The sequence below is a fragment of the Neodiprion fabricii genome, chromosome 5, assembly GCF_021155785.1.
Source record: "Neodiprion fabricii isolate iyNeoFabr1 chromosome 5, iyNeoFabr1.1, whole genome shotgun sequence".
Lineage (NCBI taxonomy): Eukaryota > Metazoa > Arthropoda > Insecta > Hymenoptera > Diprionidae > Neodiprion > Neodiprion fabricii.
Window position 1 is genome coordinate 19,127,702 of NC_060243.1, and position 19,010 is coordinate 19,146,711.

The 19,010-nt window shown below is 37.2% G+C and overlaps 1 protein-coding gene across 1 annotated transcript in view; it reads right to left on the reverse strand.

Annotated features, from left to right (window-relative positions):
• LOC124183360 (retinal guanylyl cyclase 2) overlaps positions 1-19,010 on the reverse strand; it is a 141,685-nt gene that overhangs the window by 41,341 nt on the left and 81,334 nt on the right. Inside the window, exons 3-4 of the mRNA XM_046571763.1 lie at positions 15,606-15,957; positions 13,294-13,617 (exon numbers count right to left, since the gene is read on the reverse strand). Coding sequence (XP_046427719.1) covers positions 13,294-13,552 — 259 coding nt within the window. The 5' untranslated portion in view covers positions 13,553-13,617; positions 15,606-15,957. The remainder of the gene's footprint in view (positions 1-13,293; positions 13,618-15,605; positions 15,958-19,010) is intronic.

Genomic DNA, 19,010 nt, shown 5'->3' on the forward strand with positions numbered 1-19,010 from the left:
AGGTACAGGAAGACCTGAAACTTTTTTTTATGGTAAAAACCGTTTGAATACTCTCTAAAATAAAAGTGAGTGACGCCGCTGGCCGTTTCTTCAACTTGCGGCCTGAAAAGGGTTTAATTTTTTCATCGAGGTGACAGTCGAATGGCAAAAAAGTTCATCGAAACTTCCCAGACAATATTGGCGTACCTCAAGAATAAGCTGTATTGCGTTTATACATTCATAGTCGTACAACGCGAAGCATTGAAAATAAGAGGCAGAGAATTTTTTTGATGGTGAAGTTTCGAAAAGTTACTTTATCACACGCGAATACCTCAAGTAATGCGATCGCAATGGAAATCCGTATACAATACCGGGACTAAGAATTTAAATGGACAAATAATAAAAGTAGAAAAAAGGAATCGGACAAAATAAAATTTAGTTCTCAATTATAGAAACTTACCAATATTCATTTTAAATCTGTCTTGAATTGGAACACGTAGAATGTAAACGGTATAAATATTGCTAAGAATTAGTGTAATCTACTTCAAAATGCATCAATGATTCGGTAAGTTGGAATATTTAAAAAAGCAATAGTTGATTTGAACCTAGAATCTAGAGTTCAAAACACCAAGAATACCGAAATTATTTCAATACAAGTTAAGGAGAGAAACAGAGAAAAACTACACCGATCACATTTTAATCATACGTTTCGGTTTTTATTCATTCACCGCAAATAGCTTGTATGTTTGTAAGCCTATCGTTATTCTCGTGGATCCAACTTGATTACGCGATTCAAATGCGCAGACTCGTCAGCTAGTCCCCTCGTCAATTTTCGCGTTGCGCATGCGCGCGAGACAGCGAACCTGCCTCAGCGCTGGAACCCGAACGTCTGGACGCCGCGATGATCGGAGAAGAATTTATAGTTAACCAAATGCGGAATTTCAATTCTGTATTTCGCCACAGATGGCGCGTGAGGATATTACCGATCGATAAATCCACCATCAGACTTGAAGAACTGCCAACATCTATCAAACGACAACAAATACTTAGTAGAAAGGCTTCATCAGACGATGCGTAGTTCACATTACGTCTTATGATGGTCGTTTCATTGTTGACGGTCTTCTAATCATCAAGTATATCTTACTTCTCGCTATATAGTTGTAGTTGTTGGTCCTAGTTTAGTACTGTCTAACTTCCATTTCAAAAGACTGTTTTGTATCACAATCTTCATTCTACTGTTATGTTTCTATATTACACTGATCTTCGATAATTCGCTATCGCATTTATGTTCCTCATGTTTGTATTTATACGGCTACTACTGATGATTATCCTACTAACGCGAGGGACTTGTCCCATGGATAGTAAAAAAAAAATTATGTATCTATCCATCTATCTATTCATGAACGAACCGTTTTTTTTATCAATTATTCCATGTTTTGTTTTGTTTTGAAGATAGAATTGCCTATAAATTTCAGTTTTATTCATGTCAAAAACTTAAAGTCAATCGTATGAATTTATATATCCATAAATCCGTTTGTGCAACATTTGAAACATTGAATTTGTTTCATTTTGATTGGGTCTCCTGATCTGGCAATTGTACTGCATACAGTTTTCACTCTGTACATGAAAATATGAGGAGACAATTTTTCATCGTTGATTTTCCGACTCTCCAAAAGTTGATTTTAAAAACTGCAGGAATAAAATCAATTGTCCGCATTGATAACTTTCGCCCTCCTTCAATTCCACCATTAATGATTCCTCCAGTTTAAAAGCTTTCTAAATTTGACATCCTACCCAACGTTGGTTTAACAGAATATGATATCCCTTACTGGCTCCAATCGGCAATAAAAGAGAGGAAATTCCATCAAGGTATCCGGCTTTTCGAAACCCGAAGTTAGTCATACAAAAAGTTGAGCGAGACAATCCAAAGTACCGACACACCCGGCTCTTGGGACTCAAAGACTTTAATTAATCCTTCTGGGTGGAGGGGATTATCTGCAGATGTCGTGTTCATTGCCAGTCGTTAACTCAGTTCGTTCCAGACTCGTACATACTTCGGTTACAACTTCACCATGATCGTCTTGCGAATGTGTTGGATGGGCGATGGCTGCAATTGGAAACGTTTTGAGTGCTCACGGAATGGGGTATGAAAAAAAAACTTGTCACATTCTCGAGTGGCTGTTCCTTCAAGCTGTTTCCTTATGTTCAATTTTAAAGCTTCCAAGTCCGAATACATTTCTCTGTAAAATTTTTGTTGTTTGGGTATAACGGATCACGCAATGATTTGATGTTAAGGTCGATGAATTTTCCAACATCGGAATAAATAAATTCCATCCAATTTCAACACATCGAACAGCATCTTCTGGTTTCGAAGAGCCATTGAAATAATGTGTGCATGGATATTGGGAAACGTTCGATAAACTGTTCATGAGCTGAAACTCAGTTGATTGAATCCGTGAATTACGACTCTACCAAGCGATGTGTTGAGTTTAATTCACCCCTTGCCTCAATTGACGTTGAAATTTATAGCCACCCACTTGGCAGACACGCCGTACGCCTTCGTCAATTTCAAACCTGTTTCAAAATTGTATACGTAATTATTACCCTCGGTGTTACCCGTAGACCAAAAACCGTCTTGACAGAATAGCTGCTGCTGTCATTTTGTACCCGTGTCACAGCGTACGAACGGTTGTCTGCAGATTTTGATTTTTGGCTTGGAATCCGTATCGCTAGTTTGGAATGAAGATATTTTTCAACCATTATCGTAGTTTCAATTTTTTTCTTCTTTTTTCCCGGAGAATGGGCTGTTTATCTGATTCCAATGAAATATAGCGTACTTTGTTGATGAATGTATCTTCTCTTATCGGTTTCTCTGTTGATGAAAATAGTTTTAAAAGCAAATCGCCACATGACGCGATAGTGTTACGTGCGGTTCTGGAACGAGAAAAAGTATTGAGGAGATTGTTTGTGGAAATTCAATATTTGTCAACCTTGGTGTCAACATTGCTTGTTATTTGATTATTCTCCCATGTCAGCTTAACGCTTGACATATTCGCAAAATTTGTTGTGACAGCGTTGAGAACTCTTGTGTCGCCCCAGAAGTTTGTTCAATATCCTGATGACCCAATTTTGACGGGATTGAGAATCCAGAGAAGCCTGATTGAAGTTCAGAATAGGTTGTAACGTTCTGAAAAAACTTCACGGCGTAAGAATTAAGTGACTACGTTAAGAACGTTCTATATCCCGACGATTTGATTACGATGGAATTTAGGTTCAAGGTTGAGTTTTCACGTATCTTGATCCAAAGAAATGTTTTGCAGTTGAAAAAAAGTTTTCCTTCAACCGAAATGGATGTTAGATCTGAAGGGTTGAACTATTTCCCGGGATGGTTCGGAACCAGCTAATCCTAAGCTAATCAACGCAAATCGAAACTATCAGATAGTTTGAGGAACGATCAAAGCGAAACTGATCGGGATTTTGGAGGAGGAGGGAGAAAGTGCAGCGCTGCAGGATCGATGCAGCTTAAGTGGAACACGTAGTCAGGTGACTGGTTATGCATTACCTTCCGTCCATATGCACTCCAAGGTCCGAGTTATGCGCAGACGCGATTGTAGCGATGGTTTTGGGGGCGGTGCGTCTCTCGATGTGCTAGGGACTCTGAGAGAGTGTTGGCACTGAAAGTAGGCTCCGGAAAAGACGCTTGGAAAATGAATAACTAGCCGAAAAGGGTAGAAGTGAAAAATTTTAATTTCAATCTTCAGCCTGTGACTTAAATCAGATTACCATACATTGTCTTGGTTTGTCGTGTTTACGAGTAGAGAGTCGTATAAATAAATGGGCTAAGAAACTAGTTTTCACGATTTCTGCGAGTACCTCGATGGGATTCTGAGACATGGATATTCATGTTTTGAGACCTTCGTATCAGAGTTTGTCAAGATTTACTTTTATAGCTGTTTTTTTATTTTATTTTTTTTATCAATCGTACAGTTATTGTGAACGATGCAAGAGTTTATCAATTCGAAATACTTCATACGCAGCACGTGTCACCCATCTGGTTTAAAGGGTTTCAAGTTACCAAGGTTTTATTGTCCAATTTTTCGAACAAAGTCGTGAAGATAAGTTTATGTACCTTATAAAGACTCATGAAATGGGACTTCACGTAAATTTCGGTGTCTCGGACCTCAGCGAGATGTTTGCTTGAAAATGTGAACATTTATTTTTTTATTCAATTAATATTCATTCACACGGCGCTTTGTTTGAGAACATAAAAAAAAAAAAAAAAAAAACTACATGATTATGTTATTTGAGAGACAAACTATGCATCAAAACTAAAACTAGCCGTCAGATCTTATAGGCTCGTTATTCGGTAAAATCACGAGTATCGGGATTCTCTGCAACACCGTATGTTGCTTGTTTGCCGTTTTCGCGGAATACGCGATGAGCAACAGCCTGCAATAAGAGGCGCCTTATTTTCTTTATCATTTCACCACATGCCGGACTGCGAACACTGCGTCATCCAGATCGTTAGAGCCAGCTGCTGGCTCCAAAGAATATCCGAGCTTTTTTGCTCAGGGCACTTGAATTTCTAGCGGCGTACTTTGGCACCCCTTCTCCACCCGGCAAAAAGTTACCTTTGAGTGTACCGAGTGCGAGTTTCTCACCCCGGCAAAGTGAATATACGAGTTCAGGGTTGACTTTAATAAGCTTTACCTGTGCTTTGAATTAATCAATACTCTAGATCCGCAGTTCAGCCAACGAGTCGCTGGTAATTCAAGGCTCAGGGTGACTCGAGAACAATTATTTATGCTCCGATACAGACGCCGACAAATTATTCTCAAGGTCAAAGGTTTTTGTACACAGGGTCCAGAATCGAATTTCCACGCTGAATTTCAATGCGATTTTCAGTATTCCGATCGGTGCAGCATTTTGGTGCACTTTAATTTTTTTTCCAACGTTTTTTGAGGTGGAATCTCAGATGATGGCAGCTAACAATCAGGTATAAACTAATATCGTATTATAATAAAATCAATGCATTGTCACAGTATTTAAAATGCCAGAGAAAAAAACAACCGGTTCAAAAATCATGTGAAAACTTGCAAAAAAGAACGGCAAAAGTTTTGACATATCTACTCGCCAAACAATGCGAAGAAGTGAAATTTATGCATGAGAGAAAAAATAAGAGAGCAAGGTCGGAAAAGAAAGTAGGTAAGTAAATGCGAAAAATTAGAGAAACAATTAATACAAACAGAAAAAATGTTGAATATCAATGTCGTGAAGTAATGTTTTCAACAAATTTCTCAGTATAAAAAATTATTCCAAGTTTGAAGAAAAATTTGTTTTTATCCAGCCGGTGATTCCATTTGGTCTCAAACGACTGTAAGAATACTTAATTATACACCGCAGTCACGATTTAAATGAACGTAAAACAGTCAGTCTCCATTCGAGGGGTCGGTTTTTTGGTCCTGTACATTATGCCTGGTTCCAGAATCCCGGCTACAGTGAGCTCGGGAGCCTCGTTTGGATACCGGGTCTTCGCCAATTTCTTTTTTTTTCGCGGAGGACGCGAGAAGGAGGGGATGGAGCACCGAGGGTGCAGTCAAGTTTTTCGTAAAACCGCGCGGAGTAAACAGGGAAGAGAAAGTAATTGCCGGAGGTGAAATTGAGCGACTGGATTTCGTCGGCAATGGTCGCGTGTATCGTATCTCTTGTATACAAATATACACGTGTGTCTTCCAGAGATTACACTTCGCTGCTGCACGGCCTAGGCCATAATGTCGGTTTCATGACTACGTGAGCGAAGAGTAACAGCCGCGTATAACAGCGCCGTCTTTTGACCCTCCGATGAATAACCGAGGTCGCAAGACTCAAGGACGCTCACGGCTCCGGGGGCGGGTGGCAGTCGGCCAATAATACGCTTGACGCATGGCCTTACAGCCTCCCTACTGGATCATCTGCCTTTTATTAAATTGCAAAAACAAGGATTATTAAGAGGGCTAGAGAAATAGAAGGGAGCTAACAGAAATGGAAATTGATGTACGAATAGGTGGGAAATCGAGTAATTTTCTTTCACTGATTTCGCAGCTGGCAGGTTTATATTCGTGCTGAAATCATGATCAAACGATTCTTGCCATCATTTTGTTTCATGTGCGATATTTTTCGATCAATTGTCGGCATTTGAAGTTATTTTATGGCCGGAATAAAATCGCAGGTGGGACAACAGCGGCCATTTTGATTTGGTCTTTCTTGTCGGTTCGCAACTGTTAAGAAGTACAAAATACTCGGTTTTTCTGGAATCGATCTAGTTTTCAACTGATCTAGAATAGTTCCTTGCTGGATCTTTTAGCTATTATCAAATCGGAAAACTAAGAATTATTCAGAAAGAGCGAGACAGATAAAAAGAGAGAGAGAGAGAGAAGTGAAAAATCAGAAATGAACATTCAATCACACTAGACTACGAAATCAATGCGAGCAATTTCGATAGATATTGTTCGATTAATTGATGGTGTCTTCAATTATCGTGTGGCCGAAATAGAATCACAGGTGAGACAACGGCAGCCGTTTTGTATTCAATCCTAATTGGTTAGCACTTGAAAACAAATTCAGCTCATCAAAGGTAGCTTGCCTTAAAAAATTAAACCTGAAGAGAATGAATTTTACACTTCTGCGCGTTTGGAAATAAGGTTTAGAATCACTATTTTTCGAAAATTACGTACTGAACGAACTATTTCATTCATACAAAATTACCTTTTATGTGAAAGGGAATTTGGCCATTTTGCATGACACTCAAATAAGACTGTTCACATTTATTTTCGCGCTTACTCTGTTATTTTTTTAAATCCGTGCATTGATTTGAGCTTTTTTATAACCGTGAAGTATTTCACGTTTTAATTTCAATCGTGAAGAAATCTAGAAATGTCATAAATATTTGCCAGAAGAACTTCCCAGATAACAACATGCGTGAAAATTTCCAGCAAAAAGACGGCAATGGTTGCAAAGCATTGTTAACAATATTAGAACAAGGTGTGTCCTTAATTGCTATCAAAACTCAAGCAAATAATTCCAAGTGAAAGCTGTCAGCAAAATATCTGCTAAATTACGCATCTGGGAATCTGTCAGAGATAACTAATAATATTTACGTATAACAAAAATAATTCTGACTTTAATGCGGGCAATTTTTCCACTCACGGTCTTCGGTAAAGATATTTCGGGGAATTTGTTGGGCATGGAGAACTTTTATGGAGGAAAAAAAAAATGTGACTACGCATAAAATGACGAAAAAGACAAGCTTTCAAAATGGCGCATGAGAAAATTCACTTTTTTGTCATCTCTTCATACGCCCTGTTTTTCGCACAGTTTACATAGCCCACGGGTCTCTGAAATTGAGGGTTTATTTAGAGAGTTCAAAGCCGGTTGAAAAAAGTAATTCACCGCCGAAAACGTTTGTAATCCAGGCTTGTTAGACGAAAACTGACACGGGTATGACCGGCGGCCCATTTAGAGTATGATAATGACCCCCCCAATTCCTGCAAGAGATATGAAATGTACCCAGCTTACAGCATTACTTTGGGCGCACGTATCGCTCGTTTTCGCGTCCCTGACACCACGTGAATTTATTTAATTTTCCCCATTTTTTAGGCCCACTTCTGCTCTTCGGTCACTTTTTTCCCCACCTCTTGGAAGGCACGTGTGACAGGCTGCTATGTTTCATTCGCGTAAACAGCGCGCGATGCGAGGGAATAACTTTGGACCGTTTCTGAATTAAAAAAAATTTTTTTTCCCTATAGTCGTTATCATCGTTTTTAGAAACTTTTTATCCTTCGCACTCGTCGAGTCCTGGAAATTATGCCGCGGTTAGCGCTTGTCATCCCGAAATTGGAGGAAAGCCAACACCGTTAATGAAACCAGATTGAAGAGGATATGGCTGAGTTTCAGAATTCAACTTGCCATGCTATTATTATCCCCATTATGTTATCAGAGAAGACATTAGGTGCTACGCTCGATTGATAAACGTGAGATCGTGATTCATCATGGTGGATTCACCAGGAAGATTCGTCGAATTCGAAGCAGTGTAACTTTTCTTCGTCTTTCAGACTTTGATGTCCAATCTACATTTTACAGGTGTCTCAAAAAATTATTACGACAACCAATGGATTGACAATTTTCTGATTTTGACGTGAACCAGATTCTAAAATTTCAGAATCACAAAAATCATCGTGAAGTTTTACTTTTATTTACTTGAATCAGATAGGATTTTAAAGTTTTGGAAATTGTTTCACGTTGTAATTGAACGCTAGGGAAATTTGAAAAGTTTCTAGTCATTTTTCAGAGGATTTTAAAATTGACTCCGTTCTACGTCATAGGATTTTAAGCTTTCCAAAACAGGATAATGAATTCAAAATATTCTGGCGAAATTCACGTGACTGAATGTTTTCATGCAATCTGAAAAATTTCAACGACTGGTCAGTACCACTAGAGTTTGAAAGTGATCGAATCCCTCTGAATGACGTTGATTTTATCAGAAGAGAATTTAGTACGAATGAATCTCTGAAGGTCTTTCGATAAAATTCCAACGACCATTAAATTTTGGCTTGATTTACTAGAGATCTTCAACCGACGGGTGGATTGAAAACATTACATATTCCTTTTTTAATACAGCATTCTTATTTTTTTTTTTTAACATGTCAGCACTCATTTTCATTCAGGTACAGATAAAACTGAAATTTCATCCTCGGAACATGACTCGATAGCTAATTTTGCATTTGCTACGCCGACGGAAATGTTTACCAAAGATTTTCGAAACATGTTAAAGCGCATCAATCAACAGATTACTCAGCACAGAGATTTGCTATGTTATTATTCATGCGTGTGTAGCCTGACCTCTTGGATGATCGATTGGATTGAGCCAGCGACCAGAAACTCGCTAACTGTCGATGACAGATTGTCAGTTGGCTTTTCACCCGATCAAGTTGCGAAGTACCGCAGCAACTAATGCTTCTGATCCCAAATTCGGGAAAACTTTGCGGTCAGGATGTGATGTTTTGACAGTATTCAGTTCCGCAGATTCATCGTCGACATTTTGGCGGTCCGGATAAATTTTGATATTTCTGTCACATCGTTTCTCGCCTGCTGCCGACTATCCTCACAGATGATGGAATTTCACTCACTTCCGGGAAACAAATAATATTTAACACACCAAAAATGTATTTATATATAATATACGGGATATCCCATGTGAATTTAGTAGCCGAATGATCATGACATTTTTGATCTCATGATGAATTTTTTCTGTGTACAATCCTTAACAATCTTAAAGAAAAATTGTTTTTTTTTATTACATTTTTCAACGCAAGACACAAAACATTCTGTTTTCGAAATAAGATATTTTCACGTAAGATTAAGAATGAGATCGCTTTTTTAAAAATTTTTTAAATAATGTTTTCTATTTATTAATCGTTTTTTTCTACTTTCATCCCTACTCAAAACTTTTTGTACTATTTTGAAAAAAATCGTGAGTGTGTTTTAAGACTAGAGATAGAATTTAGAAAAATCAGTAATCTAATCGGGGTTACGGTATGTATGATAATAAATTTTGAACAGATAAAAAATAGAAAAACTGTTTCGAAATTTAGAAAAAAAACGTCCCTCCACTTTGAATCTTGTGTGAAAATGTTTTATTTCGGAAACAAAGTGTTTGTTTTTTGATACCGTTTGTTCGGTTGCATGTTAACCCAGAAATTTCGTTGCCAGGATCAAATTTAAGTAATTACAAAGAAATTTTTTCCCGAGCGTTGTGAGTGAAACAGGCAGAGAGGATTTGAAATTGGAGCTGTAGAAACACAGATTAATTGAATTCGTCAAATTTGCTTTAATCGCCTTTGTCCTCGACACGGATTGTGTAAATGCGCGGTGCGGTGGACGCTGGCTAAAATCCGGGTCTGCTCTCCGTCAAACAGCCGGATACTCGCTCCCCGATTTAAAACTTCAGCCCCTAAAAGTTCCCGCTGTCCGTGCGGAGAGTTGCAGCGCGTTGCGGCCGTTGCGAAGAGCCGAGGACCCGTCAGAGTGTAATTAAATTGGACCTCGGGGGTCATTAATTACTGTTTGACTGTTCGACCGCAATACCTGCACGTTTCCCTCGGCATTGTATGTCTGCCTCGGAGAGAAACGAAACGCACAAAGCAAAATGCGCCCTCTTTAGCACCCGTTGATCACTCGAAATCGACATTTTATTACCTAGTCAGCCAGATCAAATAGCGATGATAAAATTATTCAACAGTTCGTCGTTGATGTCTAGATTTTTTCACGTCATCTGTTTTTCATAAATCAGGTTTCAGCCCTTTAGTGAAATTCGTCAGCGATACAGCGGTTTCAATGAATCGATCACAGGTGTTCCTGTTTTACCGACAAACTCAGCTATTCACGTATTTCACACTTTTTTCTTCCTTTGGGCGATGAAATTGCATGGAACTTCGGGAAATTGTAGGGTCTAATGATCACACTTATTTGGCCGCTGAAAAATTTGCGATAAGTTCATGGAAAAAATCCATATCGTTAGTAAGCAGTTGTAAGAAATAACCTCAAAGCGAGCATGCTCATTCAATTCCAAATATATTTGAAGTTTGTCCGCCAATTTTTCGAACTTTTCTCAATGCCCAATCGAGTGCACTTGCAAACTCGATGATTTTCTAAATTTTGTAATCATTTTGTTACTTAAAAGGGATAAAAAAAAGTGTAAAATACCATTTGCTTATTCGGTCGTTATTTCGACATCCCTTAAAGCTGACTGGATCACGAGGTCACGAACACCGTAATTATGATAACTTCTATAATTCCAGTCTCTCAAAATTAGAAAAGATAACAAATGTTTGCTCTGAATTTGACTTGATTATCTGCAAAATTGAATTGGTTTTACGTTAATAGCGAATTATATGATTCACACTTAATGGGCACGAAATGTTCTAGGATAACTGCTCCGTAAACCTCAAGTAACAATAAGCGAGCCCACAGTGTGCGGTTAACAATGAAAAGGAGAAGTGTGAAAAGGGTGATTTATTCCCGCTGTCCCCGTTTAGCCGAACCCAACGACCTTACTTCATTCATTCGCTTATTTGCTTTAACCAGGGAATTAATCGATAGGGCAGCTGCCAGCTTTTCTGATCCAGTTTTCGAATCGCGAATAAATATAACAATGGGACTGGACCGGCGGCTAATTGGCGAGAAACGTATGGAATTTTCGTGAGCGGATTTTCAGGAAATTAATTGCTAATTTAACACCGTCAAAATTCAGCGGCTACAGGCCTCCCGATCAAAATTAAATTCACGCGGATCACAGGACGAAGTTTCTTTACCATATTCCTGATTTCTGCCGAATCGTAGTTAAGTTATGAATTTTGTTATTTTGGGGCTTTTTATAACCTTTCTTTTTTATATACAGGGTGCCTCATTTTAATCAATCCAGTTAAATATCTTGCGAACGAAAAATGTGTGTAAAAAACGTTTTAGACAAATGTTGTTAGGTTTAAAGTCAGAAAAAAGATGACAGAGTCAGATTTTCCGTAAATGGACCCGCCGAAGTCAGATGAAGGTCAACTTGGTTTTTCAAACGGAACAGTATATTTTTTTTATCGTCATCAAAAAAGAAATCAAATTCTGCACCAAAAAGTACGATACACTTGCCACCTAAACTCGATTAGTGATCAGATCAAAACATTTTTCACTAACACTTTCGGTTGTCGAGATATTTGACTGGATTGATTAAAATGAAAAACCCTGTATATATTTTACCTTCCTTGTTGAACGGTCAAATAATTTATCGGATCTGACTTTGGGTCAGAACTTGTTTGCGCGACGTATCCTCAGCTTCATGAAATATGAATCCGTTGGAAAAACTTCAAGATTCAGAATTTACAATGAGTGGAAAAAGAATAAAAGATACTTAAAGTTCAGGGGCATCAAATACATCAACGATTTGTTGATTTCTTCGCGCCATTTGTTCACTTTACTGCTGTGAACTTGTCTGAAATAAGCATAAGACGAAGCCAAGATAGCAAAATAGCCGTGATAAGCTGATGGAGGAGTGTAAAAGAATTGTCGAAGAAACTTCACGCCGTTAGCGGTCATAGAAGTTGAAAAAATGTTGACATTCAGTCGGAATTCAGCGATCCCGATTTTTTCAAACGTTAAATATCACGCCTATAAATCAAATTCCATCAAGTCACCCGCTGTATCGCTTGATTTTCTGATTTTCAATGAGCTAGAAATGTCGTTTACGTTTAAGGTAAAAAGTATCTTTCGCAAAACAACAGTTTTCAGGACTTACAATCACGAAAACATTCCCATCTGTACGTTTAAGCAGGATTTTAAAATATAAAATAATCGTATTCGAGCATTTACTGGATTTTAATTTCACCACATTATCCTCTACCAACCCCCCCTCGCCCCGAATAAAAGTCAACCCTCTATCAGTTAAGAGCGATTTATAGTTAAACGTTAAGAAGAGCCAACGACTGTTGAACGTAGGATTTTAATTTTATCAGTGCTACGATTTGAATTGAAATACTTTACTAAAAATTTGTAGATGTGTTTTTTTTTTAGTTTGTTCGATAAATCGATCTAAATTTTTTCAGAGAGGTCGAATATTTAGTTGTGGTGAAATTTAAAGCTATTTTCATATGTCATACGATAGTACGATAATATTAGTATCTTATTTGTGAGTATTTTTGTTGGATTATGCTCGACAAAATTATGCGCGGAAAATATTTGAAAACTAAAAGGACCGATTACTTGAATAAAATCAAGATCGAAAAGTCACTTCTGAAAATTTTAAATGATTCATTCCGATTAAAAAATCTATTACATCGAATTTCAAAATGTAGAAACTCGAAATGCCGAACAGTCACAAAGCATAGGAAGTCAAAATACTTATGGAACTATCAGAATGAATAAGAATATAGCAAGCCAAAACAAAGAATGGTAAAAAAAATCGTATCCGGTTTCTCATACTTTTGATAAATTTTCGATGCAGTGAAATACAATATGAATGTTTTGAAAATTCGATATTGTTACGCTTCTATTTTCCGACCATTTTGTTTTCATCCCCGCTAAAAAAACCGTTCGGCCGAATTTTTTTACATTCAGAGTCACATATTCCGGACAGCCCATTGAGTAGAACGTTCTCCCCAACTTTGAAGCCATTGGACTCAGCGCGACACTGTTTACGCAGCAGTTGTACAGTCCCAAACCCTTCGGAACGCGGGATATTTTACCCGAGAAATCAGGAAATAACTTATCGATGATTCGATCAACGTCACTCACCGGATTTCGGCAGCATGCTGAGGGTCAGAGTCGAATTGTAGCGACTGAGGAGGGCGCCGATCTCCGTGACGTTCGTCCCGTGATCGCACTGTTCTCTGAGGTAAATTAGGACCTCGTTTCCTCGCTGAGAATCCCTCGGCACCAGGCGATGCTCCGAGGTCTCGGGGCGAGTCCAGTCGGCCCTTGCTCTCGGCCACCATACGGCCAGGATCAGAGCGGTGAACCACCACCAGCGAAGGCGTGACCAGCCGGGGGCCATGGACCCGGGGCTGATGGGAAAACCGGTAGCTCGCCACCCCGCGGGGCGTCAAACCACCCGCCAATCTGCGACAGAAGTGTTTCGTCTATTCAGGAGTGTCGTTGTCGATTCAATCGCGCTGACAAGGCAAGCACACGAGATGCACTCCACCGATCTACTTCGTTTTTGGATATGTTGTAGTACATTGAAAAACGTTGGACACGTGTTTTTTCTTACGTGCCAACTCGGCCGTTCAAGGGTTGAAAAGCACACTCAAAGTTCATCCACGAAAATCGATTTTATAGGATTTCTCGATAAGCAGGTCCAATTTTTTGATGACACCATTCGGTGATTATTCACAACCGACGGATGATAGTACAGTAATAAATATTGTGCATTTCACGACAAATGATTGTATTTTTATATCCTGAAAATCACGCACGCAGCGCAACTATTATTCCCTGAAAGTACCACGAATATTGAGTATCTCTTACGAATTGTGCGGAACAATATCGAAAATTAAAAAAGTTATGTACTCCAGGTGAAAAAGCGTAAGTTTTTGCAGATTTAGTGTCTTTGGATCTTTTGAGAACACATATTGACACAATTTTTTTTTTTCTTTTTTTCAAGTTGTCGGTCAGTTGATTTACAATGTTTAAGGCACGTCGAATAAATGCACAAGGCCCATGAAAATCAAGAGGATTATGGTTACAGTTTGCCACATTTTTTCAGTTCATCGATATATTGTTGCACGAACGTAAAATTGTGCGAAAATGTTAATTCAAGTGTTTACCATGGTAGAGTTGGTGGACGATTATTATGATATTTTTGAAAAAACTTAAACTGAGCTGTTGATAGCAAGAAATAATGTCAGAGATTATATTCTATATTCTGAAATGTAAATACTGAATTTCGATCAAGTAAAACGCGAGTAAATATTGTGCTTTCGGGGAAATTAAAAAACGTATATGGTACGACTCATTCGAAATAAAATGGGGTTCTTATTTTACGCTCGAATAAACGCCTGACGGTCAATTTACGTCATCGCATGGTGAGAAGCTCGTTTCTTCCCTGTCAGGATATTACTCTTGACATTCGAGTCTATATTTCTTCCAAGTAAGGGCAAGATAACTCAATTTTCTTCCTTTCTTCCGAAGTGAATTTATGGACTGTGGCAAGAAGCAGCAAAAGTCCACCTTGCGTGGTTATCGAATAGTTCATAAATTTCTTCTCGAAGAAATCTTCGAACCAACCTCTGAAACATCTTTTGAGACAACGCTTTACAAGTTTCAAACTCATTATGCGATCAACTCTCAACGATTTATTTTTAAAGCTACGAACCGTTTTCAAAAGTTTTTTTTAGAATTCTACAATTTACTGCAAACTTGTTGACGAATCAGAGTTATTCGATTTGATTAACACTTTGATTAGGGTTTCCGCAAATTACGTGAAATATTCCTCAAAAAAATTGTACACAAACTTCTTATAATTCTGAATATATCCTTGAAGTGTTTACACATCATATTTTTAATATTAAATGGAGATCATAGTGCAATTTAATTAGTTCGAGTAAAACTTTCGTTTTCGAAATTGTTTTAGATATCTGATATTGCAATGATTTTGTCATGAAATGATTTGGAGATTTTATCGAATTTCATATAAATTTGTTAATTTTAACAAACTTCGAAAGTTTTGCAGAATTTTATGAGATCTCATAATATTTACTAGTACTTCCTGAAAATTCCGTGGATTTCAATGACCATTTCAAATACATTTTTCCCATTAATACTTTCCACATTTTTCTATTTTTAAACACCAGTTTCCTGAATTCCTGGACGTTTTTGACTTCCATTCAATTCCCAACGATTTTTCATCAACATTGAAAGCTTGACCAAAGTTTTACTGAGTATGTAAAAAGGGGGGTCTTCAACTCATTGATTATAATTGACGAAAATTTTCATTGATTTCTCGGATTTCAAGAGTTTAACTAAAAGTTCCACGAATTTCATTACAATTCGACCAATATCGTCGCTACTCCGAGTTAAAGTAAAATAGAATTGAAGATTGGACTGACCTTGATCTTGTTGCAGAGAGCTTGCAGCCCGTGGATTCTTCTACCTCTGAATTCGAGGCAGCTTCCTTTTCCTCATGGTGACGATTTTTCTTCCCGCCTAATTTCGGACCGGACGAATACGGGCTCGCACTTTTGCGTGAAGAAATAAGAAAAGAGAAAACGAACACAAAGACCAGGAAGAAATAGCGCGAGTCGATTTATGCAGATCGAGTGACCGCCTTTGAATTTCGGAACTCGATTGGTTTTCTTCTTTGTCTACATTCTGCTTCCTCAGTCGATAAAATCCTCAAAGAGTTCGGACAGTTGAACGCGGCTTGATGGTTCTTTTTTACTCTTCTTATATCTCACGAATCTAAAACATAGTGAAAGAACAAAAAGAAAGAAGAATTATTCACTTGTGCAAAACTTTTAGCGTTGAATCAAAAAACTTTAATCTTTTACGAGAAACTTTCGACAGATTTTAGAGAATCGAAGAGTCGATCTAGAAATTACATGGTTTTTTAAAAATCAACTCGGATAACTTCAGTTAAAAACTATACTATTGTTTTAACATATTTTGGAGCGTTTTTTTTATTTATTTTAATAGGAACAATTTAGATATATGGGCTATTCCGCGTCAACCGGATCAGTCATCTCTCAGATATTTTTTTAATTTGGCATGTGGATTGTATGTGAGGAGTTAGATTTTTGTGCCAAAGCGCGAATCTCATAATGCAAAATTCGATTTTTTATTAACAATAACAAATTAGACTCCCATTTTTTTCAAAAATTCATAACTTTGGCAGAAAATTAGATACAATATATATTTTTTTTTCAAATTACGCGGAAAGCTCCATAGAATTTAAAAAAAAATACGAAATGTTGAAAAAAAGTTGTTATCAATTGTTTATTTAACAATTAATTTTTCAAAGATTTTTAAAACAGTGACTGACACGATCAAAAAATTTTTTTTAAATTCTGACATGTTCCTCGAACTGTACTACAACCTGTGAATTAATTCCAGAGGGGTGTTTTTCTTCGTTTTCGAGTAAAAAATCATTAAAGGTGTCGATGCGCACGAAATTGCGGCGCGCCGAGTCTCTACGTAATGGCGGGCGGCCGGTTGTCGTCCACCGCTACCCCGCGGTGGCGTCGCAGCGTTATTTTAGAGTCATTTTCACGATGTAGGACATGATTGAAGAATCTGAAAAAAATACTGTACCTTCACAAGGCCTGCTCAAAGCGATAAGTGAAGTTTCAGGAATGTGTTTTTATTTTAAAATAAGTAGCAAGTTATGTAATTATTATCATTTATGTGCACTCTCATGGTGTGTAACCGTTATTTTGAATCTCTGTAATAAAAAAACGGTGAAAAACACATTCTTGAAACTTCACTTATCGCTTTGAGCAGGCCTTGTGAAGGTACAGTATTTTTTTCAGATTCTTCAATCATGTCCTACATCGTGAAAATGACTCTAAAATAACGCTGCGACGCCACCGCGGGGTAGCGGTGGACGACAACCGGCCGCCCGCCATTACGTAGAGACTCGGCGCGCCGCAATTTCGTGCGCATCGACACCTTTAATGATTTTTTACTCGAAAACGAAGAAAAACACCCCTCTGGAATTAATTCACAGGTTGTAGTACAGTTCAAGGAACATGTCAGAATTTTAAAAAAATTTTTTGATCGTGTCAGTCACTGTTTTAAAAATCTTTGAAAAATTAATTGTTAAATAAACAATTGATCACAACTTTTTTTAAACATTTCGTATTTTTTTTTAAATTCTATGGAGCTTTTCGCGTAATTTGAAAAAAAAAAAAATATCGTATCTAATTTTTTGCCGAAGTTATGAATTTTTGAAAAAAATGGGAGTCTAATTTGTTATTGTTAATAAAAAATCGAATTTTGCATTATGAGATTCGCGCTTTGGCACAAAAATCTAACTCCTCACACACAATCCACATGCCAAATTAAAAAAATATCTGAGAGATGACTGATCCGGTTGACGCGGAATAGCCCATATCGGAGAATGGTTTTGCAAGAATTTAAGTGGGATTAGAAGAATCATGGAAAGAAGTTCAGGGTATTTTGAAATGTATTAACGGACGAGTGCAAAATATTCTTGAATTGCGTTTAGACAGATTGTACGGATGAATTTCTCAAGATTTTAGATCATTATGAATGATTTTGTCAGGAGATTAACGCAGATTATATAAAAATTGTAATGATTTCCAAAGACTGTAAATTATCGAAAATTATTACGTGATCTTGAATAGTTTTCTGAAATTGGAAATAAAACTTTGAAATCAGTTTGGCAGATTTCTGCAATATTTTGCAAGTAATACACACTCAAACATATGAACTACATCCACTGATAATTACGGTTAATTTCGACGTATACCATAACATAATATATAATCATGAACCATCAGATCCTTCCCCGAAGGTTTCATTTGTTAAAGATTGAATGAAAAAAACATGTAAAGCGTTGGTAATCAATCTTCTGCGGCAATGAAACGAGATTACAAAAAAATTCTTACACTTTCAAGGTGTGGAAGAAAGATCAGTGATTTCAAAAGAAGCGAAGAATATTAGCATCGAATCTCGAAACCATACCGAGTAATTTGTAGTTGTGGCTACTGTACGGTCCTTAACTATTTCAATGTTTTAATATAACAGAAAAATGTATTTCTGGAAAAAAATCAACATTAGTTATGTAGCTGTAACTTAAAATACAGTAATACGGTATTATCATTCTTTTTTTATTACGGTTAGGTTAGGTTTTACTATATTTTATCGTAAAAATTAAGATAATTTGATGTGGGTGGAATAATAAATTGATTTTCAATCATTATATGACTGAAAAAATCTATTAACTCGTTCGATTTTTTGTGCACTGTAGTGTACAATCTTGATTTTAGTTTTTTACGATTCTCACAAAATATACTGCGTATTACATAATTGTCAAATATATGAAACAGGGCTAAAACTTTCTGACACGTCCACCGCCGCTATTTATTTTGTAGAATTATTCTCGTATTGCGAGCCAATTGAAGATAAAAAAATAAAAAACTCAATTCCTGAAACATATCTAAAACATCTCAAAACTGTCCAAAAAGTGTTTATTCACTCAAATAAAGGCATTTTGAGTCAACATTTTCATTTCAAATTGAACGGATTAATCAAATGAACAAACTGAACAACTCTGATCAAATAAAACAGCCAATTGTATTGAATTTTGTAGTAATTTCAACGATATTCAGTATTATTGTAACGATGACCGCATTTTATAAATAAAATCTGAGTGACTGTAACAAACAAAAGTTTCTTCAGTGTGGGATGTTGGCGGGTGGAACACGCGGTAGGAGAGCAGCATTACCAAGGTTGGCGCCGGTTTCGCAATTCCGTTTCACGCAAATTGCCAT